The 20,462-nt window shown below is 39.3% G+C and overlaps 1 protein-coding gene across 6 annotated transcripts in view; it reads right to left on the bottom strand.

Moving 5' to 3' along the window:
- The window catches only part of METTL8 (methyltransferase 8, tRNA N3-cytidine), a 111,346-nt gene that overhangs the window by 54,036 nt on the left and 36,848 nt on the right, over nucleotides 1-20,462 (bottom strand). For 5 of the 6 annotated variants that reach the window (XR_012517721.1, XM_010352221.3, XM_074399489.1 and 2 more), the window contains exon 2: nucleotides 11,536-11,690. The exons of the other annotated variant lie outside the window; for it this stretch is intronic. Coding sequence is in view for 4 of the 5 variants with exons in the window: in XM_010352221.3 (XP_010350523.2) it covers nucleotides 11,536-11,678 (143 nt within the window). In the remaining variant the exon portion in view is untranslated. The remainder of the gene's footprint in view (nucleotides 1-11,535; nucleotides 11,691-20,462) is intronic. 6 annotated transcript variants of the gene reach the window in all.

Here is a 20,462-nt window from a genome sequence, read left to right as displayed (position 1 = left end):
TAGATGGAGTTTTGCTCTGGTTGCCCAGGCTGGAATGCTATGGCATGATCTCGGCTCACCGCAACCTCTACCTCTGGGTTCAAATAGCCTCCTGAGTAGATGTGATTACAGCTATGAACCACAACACCAGGCTAATTTTGTATTTTTAGTAGAGATGGGGTTTCTCCATGTTGGTCAGGCTGATCTCGAACTTCCAACCTCAGGTGATCTACCTGCCTCGGCCTCCCAAAGTGTTGAGATTACAGGCGTGAGCCACTGTGCCCAGCCAGAATCCTGATTAGTAAAAAGGAAACAATAGATTCTGGTGAGGCTGTGGAGAAATAGGAAGGCTTTTTTTTTTTTTTTTTTTTCCTGGAGACACAAGTCTCGCTTTGTCATCAGTCTGAGTGCAGTGGCACGATCTCGGCTCACTGCAACCTCTGCCTCCCTGGTTCAAGCGATTGTCCTGCCTCAGCCTCCCAAGTAGCTGGGACTATAGGCATGTGTCACCATGCCCAGCTAATTTTTTTGTGTTTTTAGTAGAGATGGGGTTTCACTATGTTGGCCAGGATGGTTTTGATCTCCAGACCTTGTGATCCACCCACCTCAGACTCTCAAGGTGCTGGGATTACAGGCGTGAGCCACTATGCCTGCCCAGGAATGCTTTTACACTGTTGGTGGGCATTTAAATTAGTTCAACCATTGTGGAAGATAGTGTGGTGATTCCTCAAGGATCTAGAACCAGAAATACCATTTGACCCAGCAATCCCATTATTGGGTATATACCCAAAGGAATATAAATCATACTACTATAAAGACACATGCACACATATGTTTACTACAGCACTATTTAGAATAGCAAAGACATGGAACCAACCCAAATGTCCATTAATGATAGACTGAATAAAGAAAATGTGGTACACATACATCATGGAATACTATGCAGTCATAAAAGGAATGAGATTATGTCCTTTGCCGGGACATGAATGAGGCTGGGAGCCACCATCCTCAGCAAACTAACACAGGAACAGAAAACCAAACATCTCATGTTCTTGCTCATAAGTAGTAGCTGAACAATGAGAACACACGAACACAGGAGGGAACAACGACACACAGGAGTCTGTCAGGGCATGGAGGGCAAGGGGAGAGAGAGCCTTAGGACAAATACCTAATGCATGCAGGGCCTAAAACCTAGATGATGGGTTGATAGGTGCAGCAAACCACCATGGCACATGTATACCTATGTAACAAACCAGTATATTCTGCACATGTGTCCTGGAACTCAAATAAAATAAGAAAGAAAGAAAAGAAAACTACAAAAAAACCCACATCTGGGTCAGGCGCGGTAGCTCATGCCTATAATCCCAGCACTTTGGGAGGCCAAGGCAGGTGGATCACCTGAGGTCAGGAGTTCAAGACCAGCCTTGCCAACATAGCAAAACTCCATCTCTACTAAAAATACAAAAAATTAGCTGGGTGTGGTGGTGGGCGCCCGTAATCCCAGCTACTTGGGAGGCTGAGGCAGGAGAATCGCTTGAACCCGAGAGGCAGAGACTGCAGTAAGCTGAGATCAAGCCATTGCACTCCAGCCTGGAAGACAGAGAAAGACTCCATCTCAAACAACAACAACAACAAAAAACCCCCAAAACAATAACAACAAAACACACCTGTACTGAGCATGTCAAAAACAAAAAGAACTATGTATGAAACAGGGCAAGAGGAATCAGATGATAAGTACAATTATTATATAAGGAAAATTATATAATGAAGAATTCTTTATTGAGATTTGGGAAACTATTATTTAAGTGGGTTACATAATAGAAGTCATGTTGCAACACACAGGTCTTACCCTGGATCTACAGAGAAAGTCTTAGCTCAGTGTTTTTTAAACTAAAGGTCATAAACCTCAGTGAGTCATGAAATCAATTTAGTTAGTCTAAGCAACCCTTGAAAAAAGCAATAGAAACAGTAGAATAGAATAAACGGAAAATACTGGTCCACACTGCATGGTAAAAACTGTACTGGAAACTTTTATTCCTGTTTTATATATATGTATAGGTTATGTACACATGCACTGTTACATGATGGATAGTGTTTCTTACTGTGGAGCATGCCAATGGCCTAGCTGATGTAGTCATGCAATACAAGTGCTTAGTGCTTCCTTATAAATGGCTGAGATCCTTGGAAAGTTCCTATGTGCTTAAACCAAGAACAGTGTGGAAGAAGGAATGACTTTTCCAAGTAACTGTGTAAGTTGCTGTATATAGACAGATCTCTGGGCCATGTCTCAAAAGCATTTTGAATGTCATTTCCTGTCGGCATCCTCTAAAATTGATAAAGGTACTAAGTATAATTAAAAGACAATAGGCAGTATATAAAATGGTTCAGTCACTGTGGAAAACAGTTTGAGTTTCTCAAAAACTTAAACACAGAATTACCATATGACCCTTCAATTCCACTCCTGGGTATATATTCCAAAGAAATGAAAGCAGAGACCCAAACAAGAACATAGTTCACCCATGTTCATAGCAGCACTATTCACAAGAGGCAAAATGGGAGAACAGCCCAAATGTCTATCAGTAGATGAATGAATAAACCAACTGTTATTTATTATTCAGCCATAAAAGGAACAAAGTGCGGATACATGCTACAAGGTATAGGAACCTCTAAGGCATTATGCTAAGTGAAAGAGGTCAGACATAAAAGGTCACATTGTATGGTTCCGTATCTATGAAATATCCAGAATGGCTGGGTGCAGAGGCTCACATTTGTAATCCCAGCACATTGGGAGGCCAAGACAGGTGGATCACTTGAGCCCAGGAGTTAAAGACCAGCATGGGCAACATAGCGAAACCCCATCTATACTAAAAATATAAAAAATTAGCCAGGCATGGGGGCACTTGCCTGTAGTTCCAGCTGCCTGGGAGGCTGAGGTAGGAGTATCACTTGAGCCCAGGAGGTTGAGGCTGCAGTGAGCTATGACTATGCCACTGCACTCCCATCTGGGCAACAGAGTAAGATCCTGTCTCAAACAAACAAACAAACAAAAAATGAAAGACTAGACCAACTGTGGTGGCTCATTCCTGTGATCTCAGCATTTTAGGAGGCTGAATCAGGAGGATTACTTTAGCCCAGGAGTTCAAGACCAGTCTGGGCAACATAGTGAGACTTCATCTCCACAAAAAATAAAAAATTAGCCAGGCGTGGTAGCACAGACCTGTAATCTCAGCTACTTGGGGGGTGCTAAGGCAGGAGGATCACTTGAGCCAAGGAGGTGAAAGCTACAATGAGCTGTGATTGTGCCACGGCACTCCAGTCTGGTGACAGAGCAAGATGCTGTCTTTAAATTATTTATTTATTTATTTAGTAAATAAGTAAGTAAAAGACTATAAGCAGATATAAGTACTAATAATACAAATATCCAGAATCTGGAAGACAAAACTTTCTCAGAATATTAGAAACTAAATAAAAAAGGGTATTTTAATTTTTTTCTTAAAAAATATTTTTAAAATACGGTCATATAGAGAGTAAATCATCCTTACAAACCAAGGACTAAATGGAAAAATGAACTGTAGATAATTCTGAGCAACACCTCTGAGAGAAAGCTGGCATGTACTTTTCTAGCAACATCTTAAAAAAAAATCAAATTTGGACATGGGGGCAGGGAGACAAAAAAAAATCAAATTCAGGCTGGGTGTGGTGGTTCATGACTATAATCCCAGCACTTTGGGACTCCAAGGCAGGAGGACTGCTTGAGGCCAGGAGTCTAAGACCAGCCTGAGCAACATGGCAAGACCCCTCCTCTACACACACACACACACACACACACACACACACACACACACACGCACACTAAAAAAATAGCCATATGGTGCCATTGTGCTTCAGCCTGGGTGACAGGGCAAGACTCTATCTCAAAAAAAATAAAAATAAAAATAAAATTCAGCAAGAGAGGAAACACTATTCTTAAATATAAACGAGAAAATAAGGAAGAAAACAAAAACTTTTGAACAGAATTTTGGACTTGAAGGATGGGGAGAACAAACCAGTTTTCGTTTAACTTACAAATCTCTTTAAGGAAAAAAAAAAAAGAAAAAAAGAAAAAAGGTGTGTGGGAAGATAATGTGAATCAACTACGTTCCTCTTCCCTGGGTGAAACAATTTTTATTACTCCTATTACAATATGTATCTGTGTTGGTAGGGAGTTCACCACAGGTGGTCAGTGCAGACTGGCCAACCCCCTTAGGGGGTATGCTATGGCAATGGATGGCTGTCTAGACTAGATAAATGTTTTTCAAACTGAATAACAGAGCCCTAAGGGTCCTCTAGGTGCTACAGTAAGTGAAGAGAAGTGGGAGAGGAAAAGGAAGTGCTGATGATGCTCCAGGCCTCTATGCCTACTTCATTCAGGGAAGGTTTGCTTTTATCTTTTCAATCCTAAGATTCCATGTTAAAGCTTCATTTGAAAAAAATTCTGTTGCTAAAAAGTATAAAAACCACTGGACTGGATCAAGGGTTCCCAAACCTAGCTCCTCAACGGAATTACTAAAAGAGTTTTTTCAAGTTAGAAATTCCTGGGCCATACCTCTATACCTACTGAAATAGTAACACTCTGAAGGTTTCTCGTGCAGCCAGCCCAAAGCTGGTCTATATTTGGGAGGCACTGGACCAGATGATCCTTGCTTTCCTGAGAGTCTATGACAAAACAGCTCAGGCAAGAGAGCAGGTGGTAGCAGATGGAAAAAGAGAATATAGTTAGCTAAATCACTAGGGTCTAATGAAGAAAACCAAAAAATTGGTAAATGAGGAGCTTGCCTAAGATCAGAAGTTGCTCTGGAGATTTAATTGCCTGGCAAAGGGCCCATTTTATCTTACAGCCTTCGATAACTATCCATATCGGTGATGGTAGTCAACATAGTTTAATGGAACAGCTGTCCAAAAAAGTATAATGTGAACTACATATGTAGTTTTAAAATTTCTAGTAGCCATTATAAAGAAAAGTGAAAATAGAGAGGTGAAATTCATTTAAAAAAAACATCTTATTGCCGGGCGCGGTGGCTCAAGCCTGTAATCCCAGCACTTTGGGAGGCCGAGGCGGGTGGATCACGAGGTCAAGAGATCGAGACCATCCTGGTCAACATGGTGAAACCCCGTCTTTACTAAAAATACAAAAATTAGCTGGGCGTGGTGGCGCGTGCCTGTAATCCCAGCTACTCAGGAGGCTGAGGCAGGAGAATTGCCTCAACTCAGGAGGCGGAGGCTGCGGTGAGCCGAGATCGTGCCACTGCACTCCAGCCTGGGTAACGAGCGAAACTACGTCTCAAAAAAAAAAAAAAAAATACATCTTATTTACGCCAGGTACAGTGGCTCATGCCTGTAATCTTGGCACTTGAGGGAGTCCGAGGTGGGCGGATCACCTGAGGTCATGAGTTTGAGACTAGCCTGGCCAACATGGCAAAACCCTTTCTCTACAAAAAATACAAAAATTAGCTGGGCATGGTGGCAATATGGAAGGAAAGAGCATGGTCTCTTTAAATATTACTGAAGGGGGGAAGGGAAGTGCTGGGTAGAGGAGGACATGGTCCCTGGCTAGGGCTCCACCCACACAGACCTAGGTGAGGACAGGCCTGCCCAAATGCTGCATTTCCCAAGACTGCTCTGGCCTGCCACGCCCCAATCCTATGCCTATAAAACCCCGAGACCCCAGCAGGCAGAAACGCAGGCGGCTGGACGTTGAGAGAAGCATATCAGCAGGCACCCGCACACTGGCAAGCCACCGACCAGCAGAATGATGCAAAGTTTGGCCAGGGCAGTCTGAGGAGAGTCCAGTCCACCAAGTGACTCTACTCCAGAGGAAAACCATCTCCCTTCTGGCTCCCCCATCTGCTGAGAGCTACTTCCCCTCAATAAAACCTTGCACTCATTCTCCAAGATCACATGTGATCCGATTCTTCCAGTACACCAAGGCAAGAACCCCGGGATACAGAAAGCCCTCTGTCTATGATAAAGCCGGGTTCTGATTGAGCTGACTAACACAAACTGCCTAAGGATGGCTAAACTAAAAGAGCACCCTGTAACACATGACCACTGGGACTTCAGGAGCTATAAACATTCACCTCGACACACTGTCATGCGGTCGGAGCCCTACAGTCTGCCTGTCTGTATGCTCCCCTAGAGATTTGGGCAGCGGGGCACTGAAGAAGCGAGCCACACCCTGACTGCACGTCCTGCGAAGGGGACATGGGAACATTTCCCATTTCAGTGGTGCATGCTTATAATTCCAGCTACTCAGGAGGCTGAGGCAGGAGAATTGCTTGAACCTGGGAAGCGGAGGTTGCAGTGAGCTGAGATTGCATCATTGCACTCCTGCCTGGGTGACAGAGTGATACTGTTAAAAAAAAAAAATATATATATATATATATATATATATACACACACACACACACACACACACACACAAATACATATATACTTATATATATATTTGTAAAGTAACTGTAAAGTTACTTTACAGTAACTGTACAGAGTGATAATGCAAAGCACAATTATATAAGGTATTCCTCTATTTATATTGCCTTCAGTACATAGCACAATGCCTGACACACAAATATTTGTTGAATTAATGTTTTGACTAGGTAAACTGAAATAAAGGCATTCTAGGTGGATAGAAAATCATAAAGCACTGAGATGAGGAAATGTTAGGTATTTTCAGGAGACAGGGCACAGGAAAGTTTGCCTTAAGAAAGGCTTTTCTAGGAGACTGGTGAAAGATAAGTTTGGAATGACATAGGCCAGATGTGTGTGTCATACACACACACACAGACACACACACACATATATGTGTGTATATATGTGTGTGTGTGTGCATATATAAAATTGAACAGCATATATCCAAATATCCACCCATTTTAATGTATAATTCAATATAAAAATTATTAATGAGATTGTTTACCTTATTTTTTGTACTGTTTTAAAAATCTTACAGCACATCTCAGCTCAACCCAGTTAGTAATGTATTTCAAGTGCTCAATAACCACATGTGGCTAGTGGCTACCATACTGTACAGTGTAGATCTAAGTAATTAAAAAGTCAATGTAGTCCCTTTCAAAATTGAGAGTCAGTTGCAATAAAAACATAAAAAGCCCATGAATCACTTTCCTAGCTCCAGAGATGCTGTTCCAGAGGCTAGTCTGATAACAATTTTGTCTGCAGATTCATACCCAACTTGACTTCTTTAGCTCTGACCACTCTCCCTTTTTCCCAGGCGCAGTGTCTATGTGCTGAACATTCACACTTGAATGTCCTGCTCACAAAGCCTATTCAAAATGTCTAAATGCCATCTTTCTTCCAAAATAAAACAAATAAATTTACCTCTTGATTTTCCTATTTCTTTTTTTTTTTTTTTTTTTTTTTTTTTTTTTTTTGAGATGGAGTTTCGCTCTTGTTACCCAGGCTGGAGTGCAATGGCACGATCTCGGCTCACCGCAACCTCCGCCTCCTGGGTTCAGGCAATTCTCCTGTCTCAGCCTCCTGAGTAGCTGGGATTACAGGCATGAGCCACCATGCCCAGCTAATTTTTTGTATTTTTAGTAGAGACGGGGTTTCACCTTGTTGACCAAGATGGTCTCGATCTCTTGACCTTGTGATCCACCCGCCTCAGCCTCCCAAAGTGCTGGGATTACAGGCTTGAGCCACCGCGCCCGGCCCGATTTTCCTATTTCTATCAGTTACTTAAGATCAAAACTTCAGAGTCAACTTCTTCCTTTTCCTTTATTCTGCACAAGCACCAAGTTCTATTTATTCTTCTGTAATGATCTCTTGCTCACTGGCCCTTTCCTGCTTCTAATTCTCCCTGCTGATCAGTCTAGTATGGTGTTACCAAATACATACACTTAATACACTAAGTATAATGTCATTTATCTTCAGTAGCTCTATAATGCCTTATACTTCAGCTATGAATTCAAGACCATGCACAATCTTAAACCTCCCCCTCCCCCTCATCTGGCCTATTGTCATTCCAAACTTATCTTTCACCAGTCTCCTAGAAAAGCCTTTCTTAAGGCAAACTATCCTGTGTCCTGTCTCCTGAAAATACCTAACATTTCCTCATCTCAGTGCTTTATGATTTTCTATCCACCTAGAATGCCATTATTTCAGTTTACCTAGTCAAAACATTAATTCAACAAATATTTGTGTGTCAGGCATTGTGCTATGTACTGAAGTCAATATAAATAGAGGCATACCTTGTATAATTGTGCTTTGCATTATCATTCTTTACAGTTACTGCATTTGTTACAAATTGAAGGTTTGTGGCAACCCTGCATTGAGCAAGTCTATCGGCACCATTTATCCAACAGCATGTGCTTACTTCATGTCTCTGTTACATTTTGGTAATTCTTGTAATATTTCCAACTGTTTCATTATTATTACATCTGTTATGATCTGTGATCAATGATCTTTGATGTTACTATTATAATGGTTTTAGAGCACCATGAACCACACCCATATAAAACAGCAAACTTAATTGATAAATGTTATGTGTGTTCTGACTGCTCCACTGACCTGGCTTTCCCTGTCTCTTTACCTCTCCTCAGGCTCCCCTATTCCCTGAGACACAAAAATATTTAAATGAGGCCAGTTGTTACCCTACAATGGCCTCAATGTGTTCAAGTGAAAGGAAGAGTTATATATCTCTCACTTTAATGAAAAGCTAGAAAAGATTAAGCTTAGTAAGGAAGGCCGATTGTAAGCTGAGAAAGGCCAAAACCTATGCCTCTTGCACCAGGCAACTTGTGAAATGCAAAGGAAAGTTCTTAAAGGAAATCAAAGATGCTACTCCAGGCTGAGTGCAGTGGCTCATGCCTGTAATCCCAGCACTTTGGAAGCCTGGACTGGGAAGATCACTTGAGCTCAGGAGTTCAAGACCAGCTTGGGCAACATGGTGAAATCCCATCTCTGTAAAAAATACAAAAATTAGCCAGGCACGGTGGTGTATGCCTATAATCCCAGCTACTTGGGAGGCTGAGGCCATAGAATCACTTGACCCAGGAGGTTGAGGCCACAGTGAATTGTGACCACACCACTGCACTCCAGCTTGGGTGACAGAGTCTCCCTCTCTTAAAAAAAACAAAAACAAACAAACAAAAAAAACATGCTACTCCAGTGAATACAGAATGAAAAGAAAGTGAAATAGTATTGCTGATATGGAGAAAGTTTTAGTGGTCTATATAAAAGATAAAACCAGCCACAATATTCCCATAAACCAAAGCCTAATCCAGAGCAAGGCCCTAACTTACTTTGATTCTCTGAAGGCTCAGAGAGATGATGTAGCTGCAGAAGAAAAGTGAAGCTAGTAGAGGTTGGTTCATAAGGTTTAAGGAAAGAAGCCATCTCCATAGCATAAAAGTGCAAAGCAAAGCAGTAAGTGCTGATGGAGAAGCTGTAGCATCAAGTTATCCAGAAGATCCAGCTAAGATCACTGATGAAGGTGGTTAAACTAAAAAACAAATTTCCAATGTAAATAAAACAGCTTTCTATTGGAAGGTATCATCTAAGTCTTTCATGGCCAGAAAGGAGAAGTCAATGCCTGGCTTCAAAGCTTCAAAGGACAGGCTGACTCTCTTGTTAGGGGCTAATGCAGTTGGTGACTTTAAGCTGAATCCAGTGCTTTTTACCATTCCAAAATCCTAGGGCCCTTAAAAATTATGTGGAATCTACTCTGCGTGTATTCTATAAATGAAACAACAAAGCCTGGATGACAATACATTTGTTTGTAGCATGGTTTACTGAATATTTTAAGCCCACTGTTGAGACTTACTGCTCAGAAAAAGGAATTGCAAAATACTACTATTCACTGACAATATACCTTGTCACCCCAGAGTTTGATGGAAATGTATAAGAGTATTAATGTTGTTTTCATGCCTAACAAAATATCTATTCTGCAGCCCATGGATCAAGGAGTAATTTCAACTTTTAAGGCTTATTTAGGAAGTACATTTCATAAAGCTATAGCTGCCATAAATAGTAATTCCTCTAATGGATTTGAGCAAAGTGAACTGAAAACATTCTGGAAAGGATTCACCAATTTACATACCATTAAGAACATTTGTGATTCATGGGAGGCGGTCAAAATAATAACATCAATAGGATTTTGGAATAAGTTGATTCTAACCCTCATGGATGACTCTGAGGGGTTCAAGGCTTCAGTGGAAAAAGTAACTGCAGATATGGTGGAATCAGCAAGAGAACCAGAATTAAAAGTGGGGCCTAAAGATGTGACTGAATTGCTGCAATATCACGATAAAACTTGAACAGATGAGGAGTTCCTCTGTAGGGATGAGCAAAGAAAGTAGTTTCTTGAGATGGAATCTATGGGGGGTAAAGACACTCTGTATATTGTGGAAATTACAACAAGATATTTAGAATATTATATATACTTAGTTGATAAAACAGTGGCAGGATCTGAGAGGACTGACTTATTTTGAAAGTTCTACTGTAGGTAAAATGCTATCAAACAGCATCACATGCTACAGAAAAATCTTTCATGAAAGGAAGGGTCAGCTGATGAGGCAAACTCCATTGTTTTCTTAAGAAACTGCCATAGTCACTCTAAGCACCACCCTGATCAGTCAGCAGCCATCAACACTGAGGTAAGACTCTCTGCCAACAAAAAGATTATGACTCACTGAAGGCTCAGAAGACTGTTAGCATTTTTTAGCAACAAATTACTTTTTAATTAGGTTTGTACATTGGTTTCTTAGACATAATGCTATTGTACACTTAAGAGACTATAGCATAGTGTAAACATAACTTTTATGTGCACTGGGAAACCAAAAAATGTGTGTGACTCACTTTATTGCAATATTTGCTTTATTGCAGTGGTCTCAACGAATCCCACAACATTTCTGAGGTATGCCTGTATGTAATCCTCATTTCAGTTTTCCCTCACTTTAAGAAATCTTCCTGACTATGCCCAAACAGAAGTGGTTTTGCATTACTGAGTTGTTCTCATATGGCATATAGCCTGTAACATTCACTAAGCACTCACAACTTACTGCCTTGTATGGGTAATCATCAGCTTTTTCTATAAATATCTATGTTTCCAAATAGTGTGGATTGCCTAAAAGCATGGACAAGAATCATATCAATGTGATCTCGGTGCTCAGTAAGCTACAGGTGCCAACACATATTTGCCGGTTAACAAGTATGAAAAAGAGGGTAAGGACTGTGGAGCAGGAGGAGGGCCTCACCTAGGAAAGAGTCCTCACCCCCACCCATTGACAGCTGGCAAATCAGGATCTGAGGTAAGCATGAAGGACCTACAAGAACTCCAAAGCTACTAAAAGCACATGGGAAGTTTTGCTTTTCCAATTCCATTTGCAATGAAATTCAGAATCAGCAACATTTAAGTTAGGATTGGTTACCCTAGCTTTTGGACCTCTACAACATGAGTTAGGTCATCAGCTTTAAAAATCCTTTCTTAGTTCTAAATGAAAATAATACCACTGGTGATACTTAAGAAACACATATAATATAAGGCTTAAAAAGAAAACTCACCACATGTTGTGTTCAAAAACTTTGGCTGGGTCAGTTAAAATCCTTGATCCCAGAGGGACCGCTGGGTGGTAATCACTTTGGTATCTCTGTGGCACCTTTCCTAGCCTTAGACAAGAAGTGGAATTTCTCCAAATCATATTCATCCTAAGCAGCACCTGAAAAGTTATAAATGATTAACTAGTCAACATAGATTAAACAGTATATTGTTTATCTCATAACCAAAATCTGGTTCTAAAGCACATGAAAACTAGAAATTTTTTAATGAAAGATGAGTGTAACAGCTTCTCTCCTGAAGTATATTCAGGTCAAGAGATGGGAAAGAAGTATTTAGCGGGGGCAACACTGGCTGGAATTTTTTGAAAGCCACAGTGTTGACCAACTTTGCTTTGTTAGATATTTTATTTGCTTATTTAATTTTTAGCACATGACCAAAGTATGTAAGTCCAAAACCTAAATTTCATGTACTAAAGAGAGGGTTTTTTTTAAATAATTTTATTTTTTGGGGGGGTAATTCTAGGAAAATATATTTCTAGGAAATATTTTGTGACCACTAGACCAAAATCCCAAGTGTGGCAGAAGAATAAGAAAACAAACCTATAAATCTCATTCTCTGTGCTGAAATGAATAATCTGAGTATCAGTCAAATAAATAAATATTATACTAAGACAGAATTTTAGTAATTCTTAATTCTAAGAATCCTGTACACATATATTTATAAGAATAGTATAAAGATACAACAAAAAGATACACACATATATATCTATATATATACATATCTAGATATATATATATCCTGTACACATATATTTTAAGAATAGTATAAAGATACAACAAAAAGATACAACCAGATTGAGTATTAGGCAATTCAGGAAAATGTCAGAGAAATTTGAACCTTGCAGGCTGTTAGCCTGTGGAGAAAGCATGGTATGGCCACGGTCTAAATATGTGGCAATTTCCCTACTTAGGCAGCGTTTCTTTCTTTCTTTCTTTCTTTTTTTGGAAACAGAGTCTTGCTTTGTCACCCAGCAAGTATAAATATACGGATGCAAAATAGATTTCCCTGAACAAAATGAATGCTTTGCTGGGCACGGTGGCTCACGCCTATAATCCCAGTACTTTGGGAGGCTGAGGCGGGTGGATCACTTGAGGTCAGGAGTTTGAGACCAGCCTGGCCAACGTAGGGAAACCCCATCTCTACTAAAAATACAAAAACCATCTGGGCGTGATGGTGAGCTCCTGTAATCCCAGGTACTTGGGGGCTGAGACAAGAGAATCACTTGAACCCAGGAGGTGGAGACTGCAGTGAGCCGAGATCGTGTCACTGCACTCCAGCCTGGGCAACAGAAGGAGATTCTCTCTCAAAACAAGACAAAACGAAACAAAACAAAACAAAACAAAACTGCACACTTAAGGTTGTCGGGTGCAGTGGCTCACGCCTATAATCCTAACACTTTGGGAGGTCAAGGGGGATACAGTTGCTTGAATTCAAGAGTTTGAGACCAGCCTGGGCAACATAGTGAATGAGACCCTGTCTCTTACAAAACAATAAAAAAAATTAGTCAGGGGTGGTGGTGCACATCTGTGGTTCCAGCTACACAAGAGGCTGAGCCCAGAGGTCAAGGCTGTAGTGAGACATGGAGACATGATCAGGCCAATGCATTCCAGCCTGGGTGACACAGCATGCTTACACCCTAGCCCAAGAGAATAATCATCTGCTGATTAGCCCAAATCCATCTCCATTTCTAGAAGAATAACCAACATTTAAAGAGTATGTCATCTTAATTATGTACTTGTAAATATGTCACTTTAAAATCTTGATGGAAAAGTATTTTAAAAAAGCTCTAAGGGGCTTACTTTTTCCAATAAGAAACCACTGAAATACTGCTTGACATTTCAGTTGTTTATCACAACATTCAGCCTAATGCTGTCAGCTGTCAGGCGGAAACAGATGCTAAAAGGTGCGTGTATGTAATATGCATCACAGATTACCGGAGGTGCTATTAGGTGTAAAAATGCCATATACTGTACACTCTCTACCACCCTACTGAAAATGAACAGGTTTAAGACTTCGATTCCAAAATGAACTGCGGAATGTCAAATACAGCCCTTTGTACTTTTAAAAATAAAATTCAAGATTTTCCTTTTGGAAAAAAAAAATGAGGGCATAGTTGTACATACCAAGAGTGTAATGGTTCCATTCAAATGTGACTAACAGTGATGAGAAATGAAACCTTCAACAGCTAGTGCAGATGCTCCCGTTTCTTATTTGTTTTCCTTCTCCAGTAAATGCAAATTCTCCTTTGGTGGAGGCAAATAAAATGAAATGCTCTGCCTACTACCACCTTTACCTTGATGTGCCTTTGTTCTTTTTGCCTGCCAATGTTTCACATAAGACTATCAAGTGTTCCACAAACCCTACCTGCAAAATTATTTTTAGAGCTCTTTCTGCAGTGAATAGTATTCATAAAATCTTCTGTATGCTGAAGAGTAGAAATTGATTACACCTAGAAAGAGAGGCAATTCATGCTCTAAAGTATAAAATGATGTAAACGTTTCCTACACAGGAAAGGCAAATCAAAATGGAATTTCAATCCTTTAAATAATCATGTGATATTTATCTATAACCATCTATACATAGAAGAGGGAAGGGGAAAAAAGTAAGAGTTTCTCTGACTACAAATGACCAAGAGCCTCTGTAGAGAGAAACAAAAAGATACAACCAGATTGAATATTAGGCAATTCAGGAAAATGTCAGAGAAATTTGAACCTTGCAGGCTGTTAGCCTGTGGAGAAAGCATGGTATGGCCACGGTCTAAATATGTGGCAATTTCCCTACTTAGGCAGCCTGCCTGCCTGCCCGCCCTCCCTCCCTCCCTCCCTCCCTCCCTCCCTCCTTCCTTCCTTTTTTTTCTTTCTTTCTTTCCTTCCTTCCTTCTTTCTTTCTTTCTTTTTCTTTTTTTTGGAAACAGAGTCTTGCTTTGTCACCCAGGCTGGAGTGAGTGCATTTGCAGCGGCACAATCTCGGCTCACTGCAACCTCTGCCTTCTGGGTTCAAGCAATTCTCCTGCCTCAACCTCCTGAGCAGCTGGGATTACAGGTGCATGCTGCCATGCCCAGCTAATTTTTTGTATTTTAGTAGAGGTGGGGTTTTACCGTGTTGTCTAGGCTGATCTCAAACTCCTGAGCTCAGGCAATCAGCCCACTTCAGCCTCCCAAAGTGCTAGGATTACAGGCATGAGCCACTGCGCCCAGCCTGTTTCTTTAATTAACCACACAAACATCTTTATTTCATTTACTTATCTGTAAAAGTTACACACAGCCTTGCCTTGCTATTTATCTTTTAATTACATAACTATATAATAAATGCCTATGAGACTATATAATATAAATATATAATACAATTATATAAATACCTTCTCACTTAAATTGCAAGATTCTAGAGACAGCACCAAGCTGCTCATGAATTGTCTGATACATAAAAAATGGTATTTGTCTGATACGAATCTAATTGGATGGACGTTACTTCATATTTTCCAGGGTGGATCCTAAGATCCTTTCAGTGAGAAGAAAGCAACAGAAGAATGTGACAATATACAGGTAGCTACCCAATTATATTATATGCAATGATTAACAAATATGTGCTTTGTATTATTACTACCATGTTAGCCTAAGGTTTGCTAGGTCATGGTTCAATTTTGTGATAGGAAAAGAAGGGCAGGGCCAGCCCCAAATAGAATTCTGGTAGAAAAAGTTGGTTTCTGCCACCAGAATGACCCAATCCCTTATGTATCTTCTCTTAGCTCTCTTTCGGCATACTCTAATTTGAATACCAGTTTAACTCAGACATTATTTGCATAATAAAACTGTGAATAAGCAGTATTTTTATTTGAAACAACACAAAGAGGTACAGTTTAAAATATTCCATTCACCCAAAAGAAGAGAAGAAAGGAAGAACAAAGGAATAAAAAACAAATAGGATGAATAGAAAACAAATACCAAGATGGCATATTTATTTATTTATTTATTTATTTTTGAGACGGAGTTTCTCTCTTGTTACCCAGGCTGGAGTGCAATGGCGCGATCTCGGCTCACTGCAACCTCCGCCTCCTGGGCTCAGGCAATTCTCCTGCCTCAGCCTCCTAAGTAGCTGGGATTACAGGCACGCACCGCTACGCCCAGCTAGTTTTTTGTATTTTTAATAGAGACGGGGTTTCACCATGTTGACCAGGATGGTCTCGATCTCTCGACCTCGTGATCCACCCGCCTCAGCCTCCCAAAGTGCTGGGATTACAGGCTTGAGCCACCGCGCCCGGCGAGATGGAATATTTAAACCCAACCATATCAATACTTACAATAAATGTAAATGGGCTCCAATTAAAAAGCAGACTATTAACTTGGATTAAAAAAAGTAGGACCCAACAATGCACTGTTTATAAGAGAAGCACTTTAAATATAAAGAAACATATAGATTAACATAAAAAAAAGTACACCATGCAAACACTGCAAGAGAAAGCTGGAGGGGGGCTACATTAATAAACAAAGTAGACTTCACTGAAACTATTATTATAGAGATAAAGAGGGGCATTTAATAATGATAAGAGCCAATTCATCAAGATGACACGGCAGTCTTAAATATGCATGTACCTAATAACAAAGCTGTAAAATATATGAAGCAAAAATAGAACTTTCTAAAAGGAGAACTTAACAAATTCACAGTAATACTTGGAGATTTTAACAACCCTTGTCCAGTAACAAATAGAACAATAATCAGTAATAAGCTATCAAAAAATCAAAAAGGATAAAGAAGACTTGAACATTATTAACTTGACCTAGATGATATTTATAGAAAGAACATCATACTAAACAATAGCAAGAATACACATTCTTTTCAAATGAACATGGAACATTCACCAAGTAGACCATATGCTGGGCTATAAACACAAGTCTCAATAAATAAATAAATTTGGCAGGCTGGGCACGGTGGCTTATGCCTGTAATCCCAGCACTTTGGGAGTCTGAAGTGGGCAGATCACCTCAAGTCAGAAGTTCAAGACCAGCCTGGCCAACACGGTGAAACCCCATCTCTACTAAAAATACAAAAAACAAACAAACAAAAAACTAGCCAGACATGGTGGCAAATGCCTATAATCCCAGCTACTCAGGAGGCTGAGGCACAAGAATTGCTTGAACCCAGGAGGAGGAAGTTGCATTGAACTGAGATTATGCCACTGTACTCCAGCCTGGGCAACAGAGAGAGACTCTGTCTTGAAAATAAAAATAAATAAATAAATTCCAACATATTAAAATCATAAAGAGTGTGCTTTTTGAATGTAATATTAAATGTTAATATTTTAATTAACTTGTATTAATAAACGTCCCTTTTTATCTCAGGTAATAATCATTTTCTTGAGGTCTACTTTGTCTGATATTAAAATAGCCCTACCAGTTGTTTAATGTAATGTTGCATATACCATGTCGTGTATCTTTTAAAAATATGTTACTCTATTTGTGTGTTTACATTTAAAGTGTTTTTTTAATAGGCAGCATATTGTCAATCCTTGCTTTTTTATCAAAATTCAAAATAATAAAATAGCTATAAAATTTCCCAAATGTGAAGGAATTAAGCAACACAGCTATAAATAACCTACGAGTAAAAGAACAAATCTGAAGAGAAATTAGAAAATATGTTGAACTGAGTAACAAAATCTCAAAATATCCAAATTTATGAGATGCAACTAAAGCAGTAGAGAAAAATTTTTAAACAATTTTATTAGAAAGGAGAAAGATGTCAAATCAATAATCTCAGCTTCTATCTTTTTTTTTCTTTTTTTTTGAGACAGGTTCTTGCTCTGTCACCCAGCCTCGAGTGCAATGGCATGATCATAGCTCAGTGCAGCCTTGAATTTTTGGGTCAAGTGATCCTTCTGCTTTGGCCTTCCAAGTAGCTGTGACTATAAGCATGTGCCACCATGCCTGGCTACCTTTTTTTTTTTTTTTTTTTAAGAGACAGGGTCTCCCTATGTTGTCCAGGCTAGTCTTGAACTCCTGGGCTCAACTGATCTTCCCACCTTGGCCTCTCAAAGTGCTGGGATTATACGTATCAGCCACCTCACCTGGCCTCAGCTTCTATCTTAACAAGCTATAAAAATAATAATAAATTAGACCCAAAGTAAGTAGAAAGAAGGAAATAATAAAAAATAAAAACAGAAAGCAGTGAAATAGAAAATGGGGCCAGGAATGGTGCTTCATGCCTGTAATCTCAGTGCTTTGACAGGGAGGTCAAGGTGGGCAGATTGCTTGAGGCCAAGACTTTGAGACTAGCCTAGGCAAAATAATGAGACATTGTCTCTAAAAGAAAGAAGAAAAAAAAACTTCAAACAAACAAACAAAATTAGTCATTTCCTGTAGTCCTAGTTACTTGGGATGCCGAGGAGGGAGGATCACTTGAGTTCAGGAGTTCAGGGGTTCAGGGCTGCAGTGAGCTATTATCACGCCACTGCATTGCATTCTGGGTGACAGAGCAATACCCTGTCTCAAAAGGAAGGAAGAAATGAAAGGAAGAAAGGGAAGGAAAGGAAGAAAGGGAGAGAATGATGGAGAGAGGGAAGGAAGAAGGGAAGGAAAGAGGGAAAGAAAGGAGGGAAGAAAGGAAAAAAGTTCTTTGGAGAGATTAATAAAATTGATAAACTTCTGGCAAGACTGTTATCAAATGTGTTTCACAATACACATATTTCTATTAACAGGAATGAAAAATGAGATATCACCATAGACCCTACAGACATTGAAAAGCTAATACTGGGATATTATGGACAATTTTATTGCATTCATTAGATGCAAACCATAACCCTAAAACGATAACTTACCAGTAATAACAAAATAACATAAGAGCAGATTTTAGGTACACTTTAAATAGCCCTAAATTTATTAAATTAATTACATTTGTAATTAAAATAAAAACAAACATCACACCCAGTAGGATGGCTGGTATTTAAAAACAGCAACAACACCCCAGAATATAACAAGTATTGATAAGGATGTAGAGACATTATGAAATTAACCCTTATTCATTGCTGTTAGAATGTAAAATGATGCAGCTGCTATAAAAACATTATAGTGAATTTTCAAAAATTAAACATAGAATCACCATATGATTCAACAATTCTACTTCTGGGTATACACCCAAAAGATGTGAAAGCAGAGACCAAAGAGATATTTGTACACCCATATTCATAATAACATCATTCAAAGTAGACACAAGGTAGAAGCAACCCATGTGTTTATTGAAGATAAATGGATAAACAAAATGTGATATATACATATATGTACAATGGAACATTATTCAGCCTTAAAAAGAAGAAATTTTGATGTATGCTACAACGATGGATGTATCTTAAAGACATTATGCTAAAATAAGCCAGTCATAAAAGGACAAATATTGTATGATTCCTCTTATATGAGGTTCCTAGAATAGCCAAACTGATAGCAACAGGAAGTGGAGTGGTGGTTGGCAGAGGCTGGGGAAGGGGAATGGGGAATTAAGTTTCTAATAGACATGGGGAGGGGTGAGAGGAAATGGGAAGATGTAGATTGAAGGATATAAAGTTGCAGATATGTAGAATGAACACAATCTAGAGATCTAATGTACAATAGGAGGACTACAGTCAATCATATTGTATTATATTTGGGATTTTTGCTGAAAGAGTAGATTTTAGGCAAACTTGCCAGACATACACACAAAGTTAACATGTGAGATGAAATATTTGTTAAATCTGCTTGCCTATGGCAACCACTTCACTGTGTATATGTATATTAAAACATCTTCTTGTATACCTTATATATACAAAGAAAATAAGCTAGATCCCAAAAAAGTAAAAAACAAAAAATAGGCAGAGTTTCATTTAGGGAAGATGAAAAAGTTCTGGAGATGGATGAAGTATGAAGATTATGAAGAAGGCAACAAAAATTTCAACAAATCCTGATAAGATGTTTGAGCTTTTTTAAAATTTACTTGTGAAAAATCTGAAACTGTGGTCCTAACCCTTCACTTAACTCAAACTAATGTCACATCAAAGGCATTTCTTGTACCAACTTTGCCCACAGGTTCCCACCTTCAGCTCACCATCCCATGAAGGCCCTTCCTCTTGAATCCTAAGAAGGCCAGAATGAAACAAAACAAGCATGACTTTAGGGCCATGGCCCTATGAGATCTTAATGCCAAGGCTCAGTCATGAAAAGGCAGTGGCTAAAGCAATCACTAAGGAACAGACGAGAAAGGAAATGAAGCTCATTCAAGTATTAGATTGACGGTGTCATTAAAAATAGCATTTATTATGCTACCAAGTATAAAGATGCATACCAAGAAAAACTGACAGACTTCCTGCCAGCCGGAGGTGTAGGTAGGTATGTGCTTATTTTAGAATGTAAGGAGAAGAACAAATGTATAAAAGGACTTGGGTTCAGCATACATAGTGATATGACAAGCCAAGGAGAAGATGGTTTTAATAGTTACTAGTTTTCTGAGCAGACCACCACCACAATGAGCATAGTAGCGAAAGTGCAGCCTTGGTTCAGAAGGACAACTTGTGGGGAGAAGATCTCTCCCCAACTACAAATTTTGGCTAGATGCTTTGCCTACCATTAAAATGGAGCCCTTTTCACAATGATTCACAAATCTGCCTGACAATACAACAAACTCTAACATATGCTACGGGAATAGGTAAAATGCATATAATACACACCACAAAATACATCTTAACTGCAAATTTCATTTTTGTGGAGCAATAGTTTTAAGTATTACTTTTTATTAAAAGAAGGATTTTAATAAAAGGAAAGACTCCATAGTATATTTATTTATTTATTTATTTATTTTTGAGACGGAGTTTCACTCTTGTTACCCAGGCTGGAGTGCAATGGCGCAATCTCGGCTC

Source organism: Saimiri boliviensis, chromosome 5, assembly GCF_048565385.1.
Source record: "Saimiri boliviensis isolate mSaiBol1 chromosome 5, mSaiBol1.pri, whole genome shotgun sequence".
NCBI classification, from domain to species: Eukaryota; Metazoa; Chordata; class Mammalia; order Primates; family Cebidae; genus Saimiri; species Saimiri boliviensis.
This window is presented reverse-complemented; position numbering and strand designations above follow the sequence as displayed.